Genomic DNA, 20,955 nt, shown 5'->3' on the forward strand with positions numbered 1-20,955 from the left:
CTGCTGATTCTTAACATTATCACCCAACCACCTCTTCTCGAAGTGCAGCACCTGCTCTGCTCCACCCTTTCTCTTCTTTTGGAGGGAAGAGGGTTCAACCAAAGTCATGGGGATTTTTCAACTCGGCACGCTTTTACATCTCCTAATAACCAGCTCAGCTCTCGTTCGGCTGTACTCATTCCCATGCTTCTCAACCATGTTTCATCACCGGCCTGCAGTCTAGATGGGAGTGTTTTCTACATTCAACAACACACTTTCCACAAGTATTTCTGCCAGAGAGGCCTAAGAGTAAAGTCAAGAAAGACAACAAGAAGTAAGGTAAAATGGGGTACTTGTTCTCATACAAGGCACACAACAAGGCTTATTATTTAAAATGTGGGTATAGTAGGACCTACATCATACAGTAGTTAAGGATTAACTGAAATGACGTACGTAAAGAACTAAGAACAGGGCCTGACACATAACAGATGTTAACTATTATTATTGTATCCTCCAAACTATATAACATACACAAAGCTTAAGCAATGATATCAAACCATTCTAGAATCAAATCTAATCTAATTCTTCACATTACTTTAGCATACTCAACACTGTCTTGTATTAACTGATGCTATAACGATGTGTGAGCTGCTCAAAACGAGGTGATCTTTCTCCTTGCTTGCCTTCACATTGGTCACCAAAGGCCCATTTTTAAGACTTCATGATTTTTTTAAGCTATTTTAAAACCACTTTCTAACCTCTCTTTGGAACTGCTTTCAACCCCTCAGCACTTTCTTCCCCTTTGGATTCTAAGACAGCAGTTTGCTTTTCCTTCTGCCTCTCTGACCATTTCTGTTTTGTCTCCGTGGCAGGCTCCCCTCCCTCTGGCTGCCCCTTGCAGTCTATGTTTCTCAGGGTCATCCCTCCTTTTCGCTGCTTCTCAAAGTCTTTCCAAGATGCTGTGCCACCTTCATTTATACCTTTATCGTCTCTGCCTTGAACTACTGCAATGCTCTAGGCGGTATTCTGGTGTCTGGTTTCTCCTGATTGCATATATCCCTCATGCTGCCACCACAATAATTTTTTTTTTAATGTCAAGTGTTTATGACAAGGCCTCCATCATTCCCTGTTCCCTGTAAGAAAAAGCCCCAAACCTCAGCACACCATCCAAGGGCCCTTCACAACAGCTCTGACCAATCCCTCCAGTCTCATATCATCTTGGTCCACCTACTCACCCAGAACTCCAGCCACATGGAAACAGTCTTCAAACATGCCCTTCTTCAAATCCTCACCTTTCCACGTTTCCTCTTCTTCAAGTGCCGTCTTTCCCTGTTCCCAACCTGATTCAGCTCCTTTCTCTATTAAGCATTGACCACAGCGCATTTTAAATACCCGTTTATGCGTCTATTGCCCCAGGAAAACAAAAGCATCTCAAGTACAGGGAAATGGCTTTTTCTTCTCTTTAGCTCCAGAATCTAGTATCAAGCCAATGCTCAACAAATATTTAATGACTGGGCTTCCCTGGTGGCGCAGCGGTTGAGAGTCCGCCTGCCGATGCAGGGGACACGGGTTCGTGCCCCGGTCCGGGAAGATCCCACATGCCGCGGAGCGGCTGGGCCCGTGAGCCATGGCCGCTGAGCCTGCGCGTCCGGAGCCTGTGCTCTGCAACGGGAGAGGCCACAACAGTGAGAGGCCCGCATACCAAAAAAAAAAAAAAAAAATTAATGACTGAACTGTGAGCAATCAACAAACATTAAAAATAACTGTTTTAAAAAGATGCAGTTTTAGAATGGATATATGTGTCTGTATAACTGAACCACTTTGCTGTACACCTGATACTAACACAACACTGTAAATCAACTACACCTCAACATAAAATAAAAATTAAATTAAAGAAATAAATAGAGATGCAGTTTTAAAATTTCTCCTTAGGTGGAACTGAGTGAAAGGAAAAGGATGCAAATGAAACACTCGATCTCAAATCTCAAGGTAAACATGGATATTCTGAAGAGTGAGAAGGAAACACATAAGGACAGCAGTGCACAATACTCGAAACGTGGATCATCGCAGAAGTTCAAGGTTGTGGAATCCATGACAGCATCTCCTGTCATGTGCTGCATAACACATACAACCTTATGACCTCCCTCCTTAAAATCCTTCAATGTCTTTTTAAAGATAAAGCCTCATCCTTAATCTGGCACACAAGGGCCTCCACGATAAATCTGCCTCCATCTCCTAAGCCTCATCTCACACTCCTCTCTACCTTACTCACTGAAATTTAGCCACACAGGCCTTCTTTCCCACTTGAGCTTTTGAACAAGCAAATCTACCAGCAATGTCTTTCATATTCTCTCCTCTCTAACTCACTCTTATACCTTGACTGCCAGCCCAAGGATTCCTTAAATTAGCTCCATTACATGGTGACAACGCGTGAGTTCGTTTTACCACATCACATTTGGAAGGCAACAGAGTATAGTGTATGACTGTAACTATAATAGATTATGTGTCCTTGGTCATATCTATTTAAACTCTTTTATGTCTTGCTTTCAGCGCCTGTAAAACTGAGGTAAGTGTAGAACTCACTTCATAGGATTATTCAAAGAGTTAAAGGAGATAGTTCACGTACAGCACTTGGAATTGTGTTACTACATAGTAAAAGCCCTCAAAGGTCACTGATACCATACTTACTTAGTTGTCACCCTGCCCACCCCAAGAGTTCCTCTACTGCTGGAGGCCAGGAACCACACGAGCCTGTTCATTTCTGTATTCTTAGTCTCAGCCCGGAGTCCTGAACATAGCTGGCCTTCGATAAGTAATTAAAAAAAAGCAAACCGGCAAAAGCTTTGGCTTCCACGTTTGCCTCACTAGCTGGATGACTGCACGCGAATCACTCATTCCACCTGGGCCTCGTTTGCCCTTATGAAAAACGTAATCTCGACCTCAAAGAGATTTTGGATGAACAGGGCGATGCATCCAGCAAAGTACACTGCGCATCTCCCAACGCCGCACAAGCGGTCGGGGCTGATAACGAACAGAGTGAACAACCGCGTCTCCCCTCCCCCGCCCTCCTCCAGCCCACACCCCCTTACTGCGCCCTCGGTCCCCGATCCCTCGGGACTTCAGGCGTGGGAGCTCCGGCCCCGTGCGGCTCCCTCCAGGCGCCCCGCACCCTCCTTCCTTCCTCGCCCGGACGGACGCACTTCCGGCGGATGTGGGTGGGGGCAACCCCGGAAACGGAAGTGAGCCGCGGGTCGGCTGACGGTAACGGGCTGAGAAGCTGTTCGCAGAGCGTGTTGAAGATGGTGAGTGAGACCCTGGGCGACCCGAGTGGACTGCGGGCTCGGGTCCGTGGGCGCAGGAGCAGGCCGCCGCTCCCCAGCCCGTTCCCCGGTGGCGGCGGCGGCGGGAGGAGGAGGCCGGCCTCGGGCGCCATGATTTGTCGAGTCACGGGGTCCGGGGGTTCGTGGCCGCCGCCTGGGCAGGTCTCCGGCGCTGGCGCCTCGGCTTCATCCTTTCCCACCGCCTCCTCTCTCCCATCCCCAAGTCCCCCAGTCGGCCCCGACCCCGGTCCCTTCCCGTAGTTGGCGCCGAGCCGGAAAGGACATCCCCAAAAGTGCAACGGTCTGGGGTGCGGCGCGGCCGACTACCCCTCCCCCGAGGGGAGGACCTTTGGGAGCCGAGTGCCCGACATCCTCACCCACCCCTAATCCTCGGAACTGCCTTGATAACAAACCCACAGCTGTGGGTCCGTTTTCCATCACTCAGCTTTACCCCACAAACATTTTTGGGAGCTCGTAGTATGGCAGGTGTTGGAGGGGGGAAAATTGGATAGTTGCTACTCCCCGTTTGTCAGTATTGTTATTGGGTCTCCTCCTGCCCCGTCCCTTCTCTCTTTTTAACTTAAAAGTTTGATGTTTGGGAGAGATTCTTGAATCGTCATTGCTCGCGACTCTGATACCACCAGTACTGCTGCTGGGCCATCCAAATCTAGAAAGTTTCTGTTGGTAAATACTGCTGAACATAGTAAAGAGGTTTAATAAACATCCTCAAGTAACTAGTGTTAATTAACTTTTCATAGATTTGTTTTCCTCTGCTAGTTTATTAGAAATATCATGTACTGATTCTCATGTTTTACAGGAGGGAATTGGGAAAGTGATAACAGTAGATCCCAGAGATCAGACTCCCCCTTTTCTTTGTGTGTAGAAGAAACTTTTCTTCCGTTACTCTACAATAAAGCAGTCTGGGAGGAGGAGAACCTTTATGTAGGAAAGCAACAGAAGGTGTTTTTGGAAAGGTACAATCATACAACTCTGGTCCTGGAAAGAGTTCAGGCAGCTGGAAGGATGAGTAAACAGGGCCAGAGAGGTTCTGTGCCTTTGTCAGGTTAGTGGCCTCCACACTAGATTTCAGCTTCTTTTCCTAATTAACTGTGACTTCTATGTGGGAGAGTTGAAACCTGTTGTACAGCTTCTTGAGTTCCAGGCTTCGGACCTTGGACATTATTCAGGCAAGACATTGACAAACCAGTGGAAGGTTTTTGTTTTTCGTTTTGTTTTGTTTTGTTTTTTTAACAGCTTTGGTGAGGAAAATTGCTTATCAGGCAAATCTTGCTGTGCAGAATTGGAAAATAGAACAGGCTAGAGGCAGTGCTGTTAACATTATCCAGGTGTGGACTGGGGTGGTAGATTGAGGAAACCCGGGACACTGTGCAGTTCCTGACCTCGTAAAATATACAAATAAAGTAAAACATCAATTTAAGAAGCTGGTTTCTCAGAAGAGTTTCTCCTAGAAGAATATAACACTCCAAACTACCTGCAGCTGTTTTACAGTTTTCTGCAGAATTGCAGGGGTGATGTATTTCAGCAACAAGTAACTTAAACTCAGCATCTTGTGTTTTAGCTATGGTAATATGTATTACATTTTAATTGCATGTTTACTCTATCTTCATTATATTAAGCCCTGGAAGACAGATATGTATCTTCAGTATCTAGTAGAGAACCTGCCGCATAGTAGATATTTAATAAATATTTGGTGATTAAATTATAGTATAAATGAGTAGGGTGACCATACACTAGTAACAAATATACCGTGAGTCTTTGTTTTTATTTTTTTTATTTATACCATCCTGATTAGGTACATTTATTTTTCATAGGTAGTACCCTCTTATGGGAACCAAATACTTTCTGAAATTCCCTTTCTTTCTTAGCTCTTGTGACTACTCTCTTCTAGCTGTTCTCTCTGTTCTTAATCCCATTTTCCTTGTTCTTCCTTGTCCATAAGGAATGGTATTCCCCAGGATTCTGCCCTCAACATTTTTCATTCTGTGCCGATCATTCTAACCTAAGGGGGAATCTTTCCAATAAAAGTAAATCTGATCATGCCATAACCCTTCAGAGGCTCTCTATTTCAGAATAAAACAAATTTCTTTGCATATTGAAGCCTTTTCATTTTTTCTTTTGGCCAACCTTTACTGCTCTACTCAGACATGTAGTTAGCTGGTCATCTCAAAAGACTTGCAGCTTGCTCATTTATATTTTTATACTTTTACCCATGTTCTTGTTTTACGTGAATGCCTTTCAATCTGACAGCATTCAGAGATCAACTCAGGAATCCTTCCTACCCCGAATTCGATTTTATTCACTGAACCATGTATATTCCTCTACCATAATGCTAAGGCTCATGGTACTTGTCTAGACTGGGCCCTTTGAGGGCAAAGACCTTATCCTTTCTTTCCAGTGCTTAAACAGTGTTGTTTACATAGATGTTCAGTGTTTTTTTGAACTGTTTATATTTAATAGTGTTTTTCCTTTCTGTTGTAGAATGCCAGAGGACTTGGATCTCAGCTAAAGGACAGTATTCCAGTTACTGAACTTTCAGCAAGTGGACCTTTTGAAAGTCATGATCTTCTTCGAAAAGGGTATATGGGGGAATTGGGACTTTGACTTTGTAATGGTAAAATGTGAATTATTTCTCACAGTATTCTTTAAATATTTTGATAGGCCATAAATATATATTTAATTTAGGAGGTAGCAAGTAATACACTTTAGGGGAGGAGGGGGAGGGTAGGATTGGATGTGTTCTATAGTGGAAGAAGCATCTTATCAGAGTAGTAGGTTCCCAGGAAAGGGCATCTTCCTAGGAGATGTTACCCAGTAGCATGATTTGGTAGGATTCTTCTTTGTGCTGCTGATAACTTGGAGAGCCATTTGTCTCTTTATCTTATTAACTATTGGAGTAATTGACTGTTCTTTGGGAGACACTAGAACATAGCAGTAAAGAGCATGGACTCTGGGTTTTGGTCCTGGCTCTGCCATTTACTAGATGTATGCCTGTGGGCAGGTTACTTAATTGTTCTACGTCTCAGTGTCCACACCTGTGAAATAAGGCTAGTAATAGCATATATGTTATCTTGAATGAGCTAACACACGGAAAGTACTTAGACCAGTACGTGGCATTAGTAAGCACAGGGTAAGCCTTAGATGCTCTTATTTTTCTTTTCTAGTTTCAGTACAGTTATGCCCCTCCCCTCGATTTTCTATATTTTTCTATGTGTTTAGGTCTGAATTTCTAGTACTGGTCCTTTTCCTTGGCAGATTGTTTTTCTGCTTAATCAAATAAGGATAATGCTTTCCTCCCTGCTTTGTATGTACTGTGTTTTGAATTTTTGAATTTTGTATCTAATTTTAAGGTGTTTACTCTTACTGTCTTAGAATATCATTCTAATATTGGTCTCTGGGAGCAGACATAATACCTCACTATTGTCTTTTCATTCCGTAGTAAAAGATGCACTATATTGCCTTTGGAATTGGCAGTAGTATAGTATAATCAGATTTATAAGCTAGGCAGTAACCAATCCGGGTGATTCGTTTCTGTTTTTTTTGTTTTCACATGAAATGCTTCTCTTCCTTCCCAGTTAGACTGGGAAGATTGCCATGAGCAGAGCCATTATCAAATTCCACTTTGCAGATAATGTTCTGTACAAAGATAGTATTCAGTAAACGATTGTTGCAGGATTTCTAAGGTTTCCTTCAGCTCTCAGATCCTGGTTTGGACAATAACATAGTCATCTTTATATATCTAGGGTGATAAAGACCCGCGGCCTGGTTCTAGCTGTATATCACCTAATATGGTACTTTATACATAGTAGGTGTTTGGTAAATGTCAAACAGATCGTTCAACATGTGTTTACCAAAAATATATTAACTATTGAATACGCATTAGATCTGAACAAAAGAGGCTTAGATATTTTACATAATACAAGAATCATGTCATCAGAGTAGTAGTATTAAACATACTTTTTATTAAATTTCTTCTAGATACAGGGCATCATTTAGCACCATTTTTGGGGGTGGTTATCCCCAGTGAATTGAAGTCTTGACCACCAGTATCTATAATAGATCCATTTAAAACAATTTTCAGTAAATTTGACTTCTTGTCTTCCTTTTGGTGTATAGTTCTATGAATTTTAAAATATGTGTTAATTCCCAGAACCATCACCACCACACTTAGGATACAGAACAGTTTACTCATCCCCCCAAAACTCCCTTGTGCCATTTATTTATACTACAACAGTGATAGATGTGATTTTGAGCTCTAGGTATTCAGTAATATATAATCTTCCATCTTAATTGTTTATTTTCAGTTTTTCTTATGTGAAAAATGAACTTTTGCCCAGTCATCCTCTTGAATTATCAGAAAAAAATGTAAGTATGTTACCTGTGTTTTTATTTTTATCCTTTAGTAGAAAAATATTTTTAATAATACTTGATTAAGACACTTCTGGTGTTGAGCATTTAACCATGAAAAACTTGAGGCCTTGTTTTCGATATCCTAATCTTTGAGTTATCATTGTAGTGCTTCACTAAAGCTCCCTTTCTACACATTCTTCTTTGTCTTTTTTATAGACATTTCTAGAGGTTAGTCCACCTTTCCATTCCTTTCATATGTTCTCCTTTGATGATCCCATTTTCTTTTACATTTTTCCCCTGCCATTTTTGCTGTTGGTCTTCCCAAGCCCATATCTCTAGCCTTGACCTCTTTTTCAAGCCCTGCATCTCCAGGCTACTGCTGGGCACAGTAGGTGCACAGGTGAATATGACATAGTCCCCATCCTTAAGGGGCTGAAATTTTAATGGGAGGATAAGCAGTGGATAGGGGCTTCATAAAGTGTTGTAGAGGACCAGGGATGGAGCAAGCATCTGTGGAAAGCTTTCTAGAAGAGGGCATTTGAACAGTTTTAGAACAGTATTAACCAGATAAATAGGTGGGGAAAGGTTATTCCCCAGAGGGTATAGCTTGTACAGATGTCCTAAAGACAACCTAAAGGGTTTTTAAATAACACATTCAGAGCAAGAACAAGGAGGTGTCTTACTACTTGGGAATGATGGTGCAGTGTTACCCAGTTAACAGGAAGCTGACCTATTCAGTTTTTTTTGTTTTGTTTTGTTTCCTCCCTCTTCAGCAAGGGGAAAGATTTTTCCTTAAGAAAGAGTAGAACAAATAATTTGATGATGAAATTGAAGTTCAAATTAGACGAGAAAATAAAGGGGCCCCTGGCTGCTTTAGCTGCATTCTGGTTTCATGCTCAGAAGATGAGAAGGTTGTTTTTCAGAGATTTCAGATTAGCCATAGAAAACATATAAATCAGGTTTATGGAAGAAAAAGCTGACACGGATAGCTCGTTTTGATGAATAAGTGAACTACATCATAGATGACCCAATAGACCAAAAGACTAGGCCAGAACTTCAAGAAAAACAAAGAGGTCAATGTGAAGTTCTGCATTTGGGTTCAAAGATAAATTATACATATTTAGATGGGGTAAACCTGACTCTTTTTTTTTTTTTTTTTTTTTTGCGCTACCCGGGCCTCTCACTGTTGTGGCCTCTCCCATTGCGGAGCACAGGCTCCGGACACGCAGGCTCAGTGGCCATGGCTCACGGGCCCAGCCGCTCCGCGGCATGTGGGATCCTCCCGGACCGGGGCACAAACCCGCGTCCCCTGCGTCAGCAGGCGGACTCTCAACCACTGCGCCACCAGGGAAGCCCTGACTCGTTTTTTAGAAATAGTATCAGTGCTTAGTAAGAGTATGATTCCAGAATAAAATTGTTTATTAGTACCCAACACAAATTGGGTTTCTTTTTTCCCCCAGACTCAATTACTCAGAAAGGTGGAGTTTAAGGGTTGTAGTTTAATTAACAGGACCGTATAATGGGTCTGATTATTTCTTTTATGAAATCCTTTGAAGTAGATACTTTCATACTTAGAAATTTCTTACTAATTATTGTCCCTGTATAAAACTTTCTGGATCTGAGGTTATTTACACCTTTTCTTTGCTCTACCAGTTTTGCAGTAATTCTAATCAAAAGCATTGAAATATGATTATGCTTTGTAAATACACTTTTGCAATGTGAAAAACATTCCCTTAATGTATTAGTTCTGTAAATCTAAATTTTAGGTGGTAATTTTACACCAGTGAAGGACACCTGCATGCCAGGTAAAATATAGACATACATATTCTAAAATTTGTCGAAGAAATTAGTAAAAATACTTCGTTTTTATTTCAGTTATGGATATTGAAATCTTTCTTCTAGGTATTGTGTCACATGCGTATCAGTGCTAACTGTTTTGAAAGCAGAATGTTGAGTAACATTCAAAATTACATTGTTGTCTTTGTAGTTCCAGCTCAACCAAGATAAAATGAACTTTTCCACACTGAGAAACATCCAGGGTCTATTTGCTCCATTAAAACTACAAATGGAATTCAAGGCAGTGCAGCAGGTGGGTTTATGAATGTCAATTTGTATGCATCCTACCTGTGTGTTGATATCAATTGGAAGGAGCCTTCTATTTTAATAACAGCTGTACAAACCTTACCTTCTCTTCTGCCCTACAACCTATCCTACTTTCCCCCTTTTAGGATATGACCTTGATTTCTACTTCATAGAGAAAAGAAGCTTTGAAATGGAAAACTCCTTTAAATTATAGGCTCACTGTCTGAAAACTTACCTGTGTTCATTTTTCATGTTTTTCTCCTTTGGGGGGTTACACTGAATCTGAGATGCCTCTAGGAATATCCAGGTGGAGGTATCTAATAGGCAGGTTGTATATTGCTGAGTATACCTGTTGCTTAGGAAGAAGATCTTCAGAAATGTCCTTCCAAGTGTGTAAGAACTGTCCCCCCATCTGTGCTCTGGATTCTGTCACATCACACTACATTGATTCCAGTGATTGCTGGACAACTAACAAAGAACAGAAAAACTGAAAATTTGGTTTGGCTACATTAAAGTTTGTTGGGTACAAACTATGTGCCAGTGACTATATATGTATACTTCACACTGCACCATGCTACAGGTTTGAGAGGAAGGTGCTATTATCCTAGTTCACAGATGGAAACAGGGTGAGACAAGTCAGGTAACTTAGGCAAAGCCTAAGTAAGTAATAAAAGCAGGATTTGAATCCAGATCTCTCTGACTATACAGCCCATGCTTTCTCCACTGTACTTAGATACTAGTCTGCGGTATATGTATTTAATAATTGAAAAAAGTATATAACACTAGTTCACAATGGCATTGTGGTTTTTAAAGGCCCACAGGTGACTTTGATCTTCATTTCTAGTTACCACTACTGTTTTTTTTTTTTTTTAATTAATTATTAGTTTATTTTTTGCTGTGTTGATCTTCATTGCTGCATGGGCTTTCTCTAGTTGTGGTGAGTGGGGGCTATTCTTCGTTGCGGTGCATGGGCTTCTCATTGCGGTGGCTTCTCTTGTTGCGGAACAGGGGCTCTAGGCATGCTGCTTTCAGCAGTTGTGGCACGCAGGCTCAGTAGTTGTAGTTCGTGGGCTCTAGAGCGCAGGCTCAGTAGTTGTGGCACATGGGCTTAGTTGCTCCACGACATGTGGGATATTCCCTGACCAGGGATCAAACCTGCGTTGGCAGGCAGATTCTTAACCACTGTGCCATCAGGGAAGTCCCTATCGGTACTGTTTTAAAGGGTCATAACTTAAACATTTGTGTGAGCAATACAGAACAACATAAAAAATGAATAATTAGTTTACTAAATAGAATACTGCTCTCGCTGAATTGGAATTTCTTCAGGAATTTGATCATCCCACGTTTATTGGGAACGAAGAGTGGTGTTAGGCTCTAGGATTTTGCATTTCATCACATGGTGTGTGCTTTGGTTTCCTGGACAGAAGCGAAGCCCTCGAACATGAGCAAGCCTGATGGGATTATTAAGTGTCCGTGAGAAGCTCTCAGTTTCAGTGTATATATTTTGTGTAAAGTGTTGAGGAATTTTTAAAATTTTGGTTTGGGTCTCAAATGTGAACTTGCATGTTAAATTGATTAACCCACATTGGTTAAATTGATATCTTACTTAGTTTTGTGAATTTTACAAATAAAGAATGAAGAATGAAATTTGGTCATGTATATTTTTTCCCCTTGGTTTTTTCTAATTTTGCCTTTTTATACTTTTCCTGAAGGTTCAGCGTCTTCCATTTCTTCCAAGCTCAAACCTTTCATTGGATATTTTGAGGGGTAATGATGAGACTATTGGATTTGAAGATATTCTTAATGGTAAGTGTCATTCCATACCTTTTTGTAGAGCTCCAATAATGTACAAGACAACAGCAGCAGATGAAACCTACAGCGTCTTTGTCCTTGTGGAGTTTATAGCTGATTGAATTCATTTGTGTTTATTCAGTGAAATAAGATAAAATTTAATGGTAATAACTGTTTAACTGGTTTTAAAAGTGAAAATTATTTATGGAGTTCTGAGATTATAGTCATTTCAGTCAATTAATGACAGTCATTCCTTTCATATCCTGAGGATAAAGTCTGATGTGTGAGTCCAGTACAATATTCTTAGGGTAGCTTAAACAAGGATTGTTGTTGCACTATTCAGAATGTTTGTGGGATGTGACTAGTTTTAAAAACAACTAGAAAAAATAAGGTCAAAGTTTTCTTGAAAAAATACCCACCCTTTCCTCCTAAGTAATTGTTGTGTTTCTATAGATGGTGAATAGTAAAGAAGAATCTGTCATTTTTAACAAAATTCTCTGGATGATTATATTATGTATGACATAAATGGCTTTTAAGTAAGGGCAATACATGCAGCATCCTTTATTTTTTTCTGGTTCTGAGGAAGGTAAACAAATATAATTCTGTCCAGTATTACTTCTGTTCATTATGCCTCGGCAGTTTAGGAGAAACAGAAAAACCCAACAGGATTAAATTATATTACTTTTGCTTGGCTGCTAATGTCCGGTAACGAGATGCTGTGGATGCAGCAGAAATCTCATGAGACTCCTCTTTGAAAATCTTCCCTGAGGGAACTTTTTGAATGCAGGAAAACCTGGAATTCCTAAGCTTTTACATTGAATTTAGACCTCATTTAAAATTAGTAAGGTGATAGCTCAGGTTTATAATTACCTTTTAGTTATAAAAATGCACTCATTTAAATATCAGCCTCTGTAAAGTCATGTGAAAAAAAGGGAGAGGGACTTACTGAGCATTTATTCAGTCAGTAAAATAATTGTTATACGTCAGACAGTGGGCTAGGCTTTGAATATACGACGGTGAAAAAAACAAAACATCTGTGCTTCCTAATGGGGGAGGTAAACATTAACAGTTAAAACACAAACATGTAGTTATAAACAGTGATTAAATTCTAAGAATAAAGAGGGTAGGTATATAGTTTGTTGTTGGGTAGGAGGGCCAGGCACCTCTGGGAATATGACATATAAATTGATTCCTGAAAGATACATGAATTAGTTGAGCTAAAAGTAGAGGGAAGAATATTTCAGACAGAAGAAGCTGTATGTCCAGGGTCTCTAACCTGAGAACAGCCGAAGAGCTCTGAAGGGTTTATTCCACTTAAGAGCTAACAAGTTAGCCCTCTGTGGTTTCACGGATGCTGGCAGAGACAGACTCCTCGAGACAAAGGGCAGTTTGTTATTCACGGCAGTAGCAGAAGCCAGAGCATCAGCTTTTCTGTTGGGTCCCTAAGCCCCAGTTCCCACAGGGCAGCAAGAAGAGGGTTAGATGAAACCTGCATATAGAGTGTATTTTGTTACAGTAAGGGGAACCCCAAGTTCAGGGCACCTGAATCTTATAATGGGCAGTCAGCCTGCCTATTCTGTGTCCCAAGGGCAACATGATCTCTCTTTAGAAACAGCCTTGGAAAGAGAGTCCAGAACAAAGGCAGACAGTGCCTCTGCTTCCAAGACTTGTGGAATCAAGAAAGGCTCCTAGAGAATTGTCTCTCAACACACATAAGAACATGTTAAGAAGGCCCATGTAGCTGGAGTGTTTTGAGGGAAGTGGAAAGTAGAATAAGGTGAGGTTGAAAAGCCAGGCAGGTACAGAGGAGCCAGAGCCTTGCAGACCATAAAAAGTTTATTCAGAATGCAACAGAAAGCCATTGAGTGATTTTTTTTTTCTTTTGACATCTGAAGACTGTAACTTTATTTTATTTTTTTCTTCAGCTCTTTTGTTTTCTTTCACTTTATAATCTTTTTTTTAATTTTATTTTTTCAAACAGCAGGTTCTTATTAGTTACCTATTTTATGCATATTAGTGTATATGTGTCAATCGCAGTCTCCCAATTCATCCCACCACCACCACCACTGCCCTCCTTCCGACGTTCCCCCCTTGGTGTCCATACCCATTGAGTGATTTTAAGCCGTGACATGTGATAGAATTTCAGATTTAAAAAGATCACTAGCGGGGGCTTCCCTGGTGGCGCAGTGGTTGCAAGTCTGCCTGCCGATGCAGGGGATACGGGTTCGTGCCCCAGTCCGGGAAGATCCCACATGCCGCAGAGCGGCTAGGCCCGCGAGCCATGGCCGCTGAGCCTGCGCGTCCGGAGCCTGTGCTCCGCAACAGGAGAGGCCACAACAGTGAGAGGCCTGCATACCACACACACAAAAAAAGATCACTAGCTCTCTTATGGACATCTTTATATATTCATTCCTTGCATCTCTGTAAGGCAGCTAAGAACTAGAAAGACCCTCTGTTTAGGTAGGTGATTTTTGTCAGGATGAGATCACTGCACTGCACTTTGGGTAGTTCCCCCTTGTGGGGACTGTGACTGTATAATTATGGACAGTTTATGGCTTCACCTTAGGGCCTTGCCTTAGCTGTTCCTTCTGCTTAGAATACTTTCCCCCTCACTTTTCAGATCCCAGTTTAAATGTCACTCCTTCAGAGACTACCCAGTCTAAAGTAGTCCCAGTCACCCTGTCACCTCATTTTCATTCTTTGCTTATCACTTTTCCGGTATTTTTCTTGTTTCTTATTTGTTTTCCCCAACTTAAATACAGGCCTCACGAGAGCTGGGGACTTGGTCTTGTTAACTCTTGTGTCTCCAGTGCCTCATAAGGTGCTTAATCCATGATGGGTGTTGAAAGCTGTTGCTCACCACATTCTCCTCATCACATTTGACCCAGAAGGAATTTTAAAGTCTGTAATGAGGGAGTAGTGTGTTAATCTAAGCGTGATATGAAGACTAGTCAACTGTGATGAAAATCTGTATAATTCTCCAATTTACATTTTTTAAAGTGTTGGAGGTGATCAGGGTTTTGTTTGCTTGCTCATCGGGGAAGTGCTTGGCCAAGAAAAATCTGCACATTATATTTTAAGGAAGGGAAGAGAATGTGAGGAAGGCAGTGAGAAAGTCACAGCTAGCCTTTTTCTTAATGCTGAAAGCGGCTTTCCGTTTACTCTAGTTCTGTCACTTTAAGATGAGGGAACTGAGACTGACCAAGAGGCTGGGTCCTCCCTGGGAGTCTCACAGGCCAGGGCCTTGCTTACATGGTGTGCTGTCTTCTGGTGCAAGTGATTTATTTAATAAGCATGTATTTTATTAAAGTCAAAAGCTTTAAAAAGCAGAGTTTAAAAGGAAAGTTGTTATTATATAAATAAGGATATTCTTTGTTTAAAAATTGAAAACATTACAGTTGAGACTCAAGTCCTCCATGTTTAGCCCAAACCCATTTCTCTCCCTGCTTCCCTGTGTGCCTGCTGCGTGCTGCTTCTAGTTAGTGTATGTCCTTCCAGACTTTTTTCTGTGTCTTCATACAAATATATATAATCAGAAAATATCTGGCGCTGCTTTGTGTATATGTATTTTTTATCACAATTGGTATCATACTGTGTGTATCTTACGGTAGTAGGTATGCTGCATCAGTACATGTATTGAGTTTTCTCATTAACACAAAACAGAGCTGCAGCAAACATCTTTGTTCTTTGTACTCATGTGCGGACATACTTTTTCTTAATTTGGGTTTTGGATGCCTGTTGTATACATAGCCATTTACTCCATTAATAATTGTAATGGTATCAGTTGTTGCTAAGGTTACTTTGTTGTGTGACAGATGTCAAGAGTAGAGATTGCTGAACTAATGTGACACAGTAATCTCCAGTCTCTTAGGAGATCCAGTGAGGAAACATCCAAATTGATCTGTTACTCTTGGTAATCATTATTTTAATGATTATTTATTTTTACAAACTGATTTTACAGTTTATTTCGTTGGGTATTTACTCTGTTTCTTGTCCTGTGTGGAGGAGAAGAGGCTTTGTTTGTTTGTAGGAAGCTTAATGTTGTTATTCATTTTAAAAACTCTTAGGTGCATTATTGCAGTTAAAGTAAGACTTTTGTCTGACTTGTCAATACAGACAAGAGAGTGAAGGTTTTTAAGGTTTTCTTGCTCTAGACTTCTGGTTTTTGTATATATGTATTTGCAACAGAGCACAGAGTGATAGAAATAAAATGGGTTTTGCAAATTAGATTACGGATTGTTTAATCTCCTATTAGAGATCGTTCCTAGAGCCAACTGGAAAGCACTGGAAAACTTAAGAACTTTGAAAAAGAACTTATTCAATCTATATTTTCTTTTACAATCACCTGAATTGAGGTATACTTGACATACAGTAGAATGCACCCATTTTAAGTGTCCAGTTCTTTAATATGTTTGTTTTTGTTTGTTTTCAGACCCGTCACAAAGTGAACTAATGGGAGAACCACATTTGATGGTTGAATATAAACTCGGTTTACTGTAATGCAGTGTGCTGTTCATGGAAATAGAGGGGCTGCATCTTGTTTATAGTCGTTTTTTACTATAATTTGATGTGCACAACATTAAAATTACTGACACATGAGAATTTTTGCCTAAATAGTATCTGTGATCATTTGAAGTTCTTTGGGTCTTTGGTTTATGTGGTATTTAAAGGCACTAAAGGGAGATGGTTTAAAAACTTCTAATTTATATTAAAACAATAGCCTTCTATGTCTTTAAAAAAATGTTGCTAATTAATATCATAAAACTATGCACAGGTTCCAATTCAGCCTGTTTCCTAGTTATTTCATAAATTTAATTTTGAATAATCATTGGTATTTGAGCCTGCAAACTTCATAGTAACATCTTTCAGAATAAACATCTGTTCAGTGGCAGCATTTCAAAGTAAGTACAAAATAAGACTATTATATTTTACCTTGTTTCAGTATAGTCCATTAATACTCATAAGAATAACACTTGCTTTATTGATGCTACTTTAGAATTATAACTACATTCTTTGATTCTTTCAGGTTGAAAAGTATAAGTTCAGAGGTTTTGATTTTGGTCTTGCCTTTAAAGTGAAAAATTAAACAATCAGCAGATGTCAATTAAACTGTAGTACTGCATAGATTAATATATCATAAGATGCTTAAATTTAAAAAGGAAAAAAGAACATTCATGTACACATACAACTATTCATGAACAAATTCAATAATAGTTTATTTAAAAATAAATCTTCCTTATGGTTGTTCTTTGTTAATAAGGTATTTTTTTATGGACCTAGTATACAAAATTAAAGATTATCAATTTCTCAGGAGTATTTTTATTGTCTAAGTCACTGATTTATGACTGAAGGCAATGTTTTCTCTCCCCACTGGGAGTGGGGGGGGTCATTTAACAGTGTCTAGAGAAATTTCTGGTTGTCACAACTTTGGGGAGGGTTTCCAACTGGCATCTAGTGCAAGGAGGCTAGGGATGCTGCTAAACATCCTACTATAAAAATTGCTCCTGACCGTTGAGATTGAGCTTAAAACTGTCTTTGCCAACACAATATTTGCCAACCCACTTTACATTTAAATTATGAGAAAATATAGAAATAATGAAGGTTCACTAATTGATTGTTTCTAAATGTGTTCTCTTTCAACTAATTAACAAAGTTGGATATTTCTGTACCTTAATTAGTTTTAGGAATAGTAGGTACTCTTCCTGACCAGTAGAAGGTACTATGAATTAATGAACATAGTTTAAATGGAAAAGCTGATGCTTTAAACACAGAAATTGGTAATCATGATTAGTGCTTATTCTCTGAAGGTCTTCATGCTTCCCCCTCTCTCCTTTTCCTCTTTTACCTCCTTTGTGTTTACACCCATGATCCTTAACCCTGGGTGCGTGTAAAATCACCTGGAAATCTTGTGAAAGAATCTTGGTGTCAGGGTCTGAATCTCAGAAGTTCCAGAAGGACGAGTCGGGGTGGATCCCAGGAAGTCTACTTTTGAAAAGCTCTCCAGGGATGAGAACCTTTGATTTATATGCTTGCTTTCGCCTTTATAGTAATATTTATTAGCATCAGTTAATTCTTCCCGTGTACCTCGGTGCTGGAACGTTTGCTAGTAGTCTCTGCAAACTGCAGTGTGTGCCTGGAGTTGGGATGATTTGGGTTCCTTCATAAGAGTAAATTTCAGGTTCCTCTGAGATACTTTGCCTAGGTGCCAGACTCTTCAGTTAGGCATTTTTTCTTTCAGATGCTGTGGGGTTTGTTTTAAGGAATTAGTTTAGTATTTTGGGGGTTTAAGAGATACTTCACAGGTTGGTGCCTGATTACAATTAATTTTACTAACACTAAAATGATAAAATTCACAATAAAAGAGATATAAACATAATTAATGGACTGTAATGTAGTTCTGTGTTACTTTTTTAAATATATATGTGAATAAAGGAATTTGTGGGTTTTGTTGTCTCAAAGCGAGTGGGTTTGCAAATAACTGAGCACTGTTTGGCACATCATGGAATGGCTCTTTCACTAGACACGTCTCTTCACTCCTACCCTCTGTACAAAATATAAATGATAGGCTTATTATTTTTTTATTAATTTTTCTTTTTGCCGTGGGTTTTATCCCTCTTTCAGGAGTACACATAAGTATAACCCAGTGCTTTCCTGCATTTTGTTACTCCTTTGAATGCAGACATTTCAAGAGTGTAGAAAATTGTCTGAACAGGTAGATTACTTTTGAAAAGCTGAAAGACTGTATAGTGTATAATCTTCCACTGGAGTCTACAATTGGATGAATCTAAGTTTAACCAAATTTTGACTTGATATTTCAATAAAGCAAAGCCAAAAATGTGATACTTCATTGAACGTATTTAGCTCATGATTTCAAAGTTGAAATTCAGGTTCCTTCAAGTACAACAAATCCTTAATTAAGAGCCCATACCGGGCTACCCTGGTGGCGCAGTGGTTGAGAGTCCGCCTGCTGAGGCAGGGGACACGGGTTCATGCCCCGGTCCGGGAAGATCCCACATGCCGTAGAGCAGCTGGGCCCGTGAGCCATGGCCGCTGAGCCTGCACGTCTGGAGCCTGTGCTCCGCAACGGGAGAGGCCACGACAGTGAGAGGCCTGTGTACTGCAAAAAAAAAAAAAAAAAAAAAGAGCCCATACCTTGGTGGGGGCAGTGGCCAAGATGGCAGAGTAGAAAGTCCCTGAACTCACCTCCTCCCATGGGCATGCCCAAATGACAACTGTTTAACAGCACACAGCTGTCTATGGAAACAACCTGAAGACTAACAGAAAAGATTTTCCACCATTAAAAACATAAAGAAGGGGCTTCCCTGGTGGCGCAGTGGTTGAGAGTCCGCCTGCTGATGCAGGGGACACGGGTTCGTGCCCCGGTCCGGGAAGATCCCACATGCTGCGGAGCGGCTGGGCCCGTGAGCCGTGGCCGCTGAGCCTGCGCGTCCGGAGCCTGTGCTCTGCGACGGGAGAGGCCACAGCGGTGAGAGGCCCGCGTACCAGAAAAAAAAAAACACAAGGAAGCACGAGTCAGGTAGGAAGGACAGAGATACAGTATATCAGGACCCACACCCACAGGTTGGTGAGGAAGTGGGAGGAATGTCACAATTATAGAGATCCTCCCCAAGGAGCAAGGGGTTTGAGCCCATTGGACTCCCCAGCCTGGGGGGTCCTCCACCAGGAAAATGAGCCCCCAGAACATCTGGCTTTGAAAACCAGTGGGGCTTATGTTCAGAAGAGCCAGAGGGCTACAGGAAACAGACTTCTCTCTGAAAGGGTAAATGCGATCTGACTCCCAGTGTAGACGTTAATTCGAAAGGACAGAGGGTCAGACCTGCTTGCTGATCTTGGATCCAGGGAGGCAGGAGGCACCTGGGACTCCCCCTGGGGAGAGATGCTGGCAGCATCCATTTTGGGGAACTTGTTCTACCACAATAACACCAGCATTATGAAGCACCATTTTGGAATTCTCATGTCCTGTTCGCGCCAGGGACCTGGTCCCACCTATCAGTGGGCCAGCAGCAGCCCTGTGCCCCCCTGGGTCAAACACCCAACCACGTGGGAAGCCTACCCTGCCCTCCGGCAAGTACAAGCCACTGCACACGGCACAACCTCGCAACCAAATGGGCCAGGGTCCAGCCCCACTGCCAGCGCACCCACAGTAGTCAGTTTTGCCACAAGAGAAGGGCACACACGGCCTCCCTAGAGCATAAAGCTCTGGTGACCAGAGGGAAGCATGCTGCTGGACCCCGTAGAACATCTCCAACATAGGAACACTTCTCCAAGATTAGGAAAGTGGCTGACCTATGTAACATATAGAAATAAATTTGCCTGAGAATTGGGCAAAATGAGGAGACAGAGGAATGTGTTCCAAGAGAAGGAATAAGAGCCTCAGAAAAAGAACTAAATGAAGTGGAGATAAACAACCTCTCTGATACAAAGTTCAAGGTAATGATCTTAAAGATACTCAACAAACTGGAGAGAAGAATGATTAACATAGTGAGACTTTCAACCAACAGTTAGAAAATATAAAAAAGAACCAAACAGAGCTGAAGAATACAATAACAAAAAATACACCAGCAGGAATCAACAGTAGCTTAGATGATACAGAGGAATGGATCAGTGATCTGGAAGGCAGAGTAGTGGAAATCACCTAAGCTGAACAGAAAAAAGTTTTAGAAAATGATGATAGTTTTAAAGAGACCTCTGAGATAATATCAAGCATACTAACATTTGCATTACAAGAGTACCAGAAGGAGAAGAGAGAAACAGGCAGAGAACTTATTGGAAGAAATAATAGATGAAAACCTTCCTAATCTGGGGAATGAAACAGACATCCAGGTCCAGGGAGCACAGAGAGTCCTAAACAAGATGAACCCATAGAGGTTCACACCAAGACATATTATAATTAAAGTGGCAAAAAAAAAAAGAATCTTAAAAGCAGTAAGAGAAAAGCAACTAGTTACATACAAGGAAACTCCCATAAGACTGTCAGCTGACTCTGTAGCAGAAACTTTGCAGGCCAGAAGGGAGTGACACAATATATTCAAAGTGATGAAAGGAAAAAACTTAACAACCAAGAATATTCCACGTGGCAAGGTTATCATTCAGAATTGAAAGATAAAGAGTTTTACAGACAAACAAAAGCTAAAGAGTTTGGTGTCACTAAACTAGCTTTACAAGAAAATGTTAAAGGGACTTCTCTAAGCAGAAAAGAAAAATCCACAACTAGAAAATGAAAATTATGAAAGGAAAATCTCACTGGTAAATGCAAACATACAGTAAAGGTAGTAGATCAGCCACTTATATAGCTAAGAGGAAGGTTAAAAGACAGAGGTAGTAAAATCACTTATATCCACAATAAGTAAAGGTTACAGAAAAAGATGTAAAATATGACACCAAAAACATTAAA

At 40.7% G+C, this 20,955-nt stretch overlaps 1 protein-coding gene across 1 annotated transcript; it reads left to right on the forward strand.

The window, feature by feature from the left end:
* Positions 1-3,214: 3,214 nt before the first annotated feature.
* On the forward strand, positions 3,215-16,142 carry POMP (proteasome maturation protein). The gene is made up of 6 exons (XM_065896229.1): positions 3,215-3,281; positions 5,799-5,896; positions 7,622-7,682; positions 9,655-9,756; positions 11,462-11,555; positions 15,973-16,142. Exons 1-6 carry the CDS (start codon positions 3,279-3,281, stop codon positions 16,038-16,040), a joined length of 426 nt encoding a protein of 141 aa, XP_065752301.1. The 5' UTR covers positions 3,215-3,278; the 3' UTR covers positions 16,041-16,142.
* Positions 16,143-20,955: the final 4,813 nt, after the last annotated feature.

This window comes from Phocoena phocoena, chromosome 18 (genome assembly GCF_963924675.1).
Source record: "Phocoena phocoena chromosome 18, mPhoPho1.1, whole genome shotgun sequence".
In the NCBI taxonomy this organism is placed as follows: domain Eukaryota; kingdom Metazoa; phylum Chordata; class Mammalia; order Artiodactyla; family Phocoenidae; genus Phocoena; species Phocoena phocoena.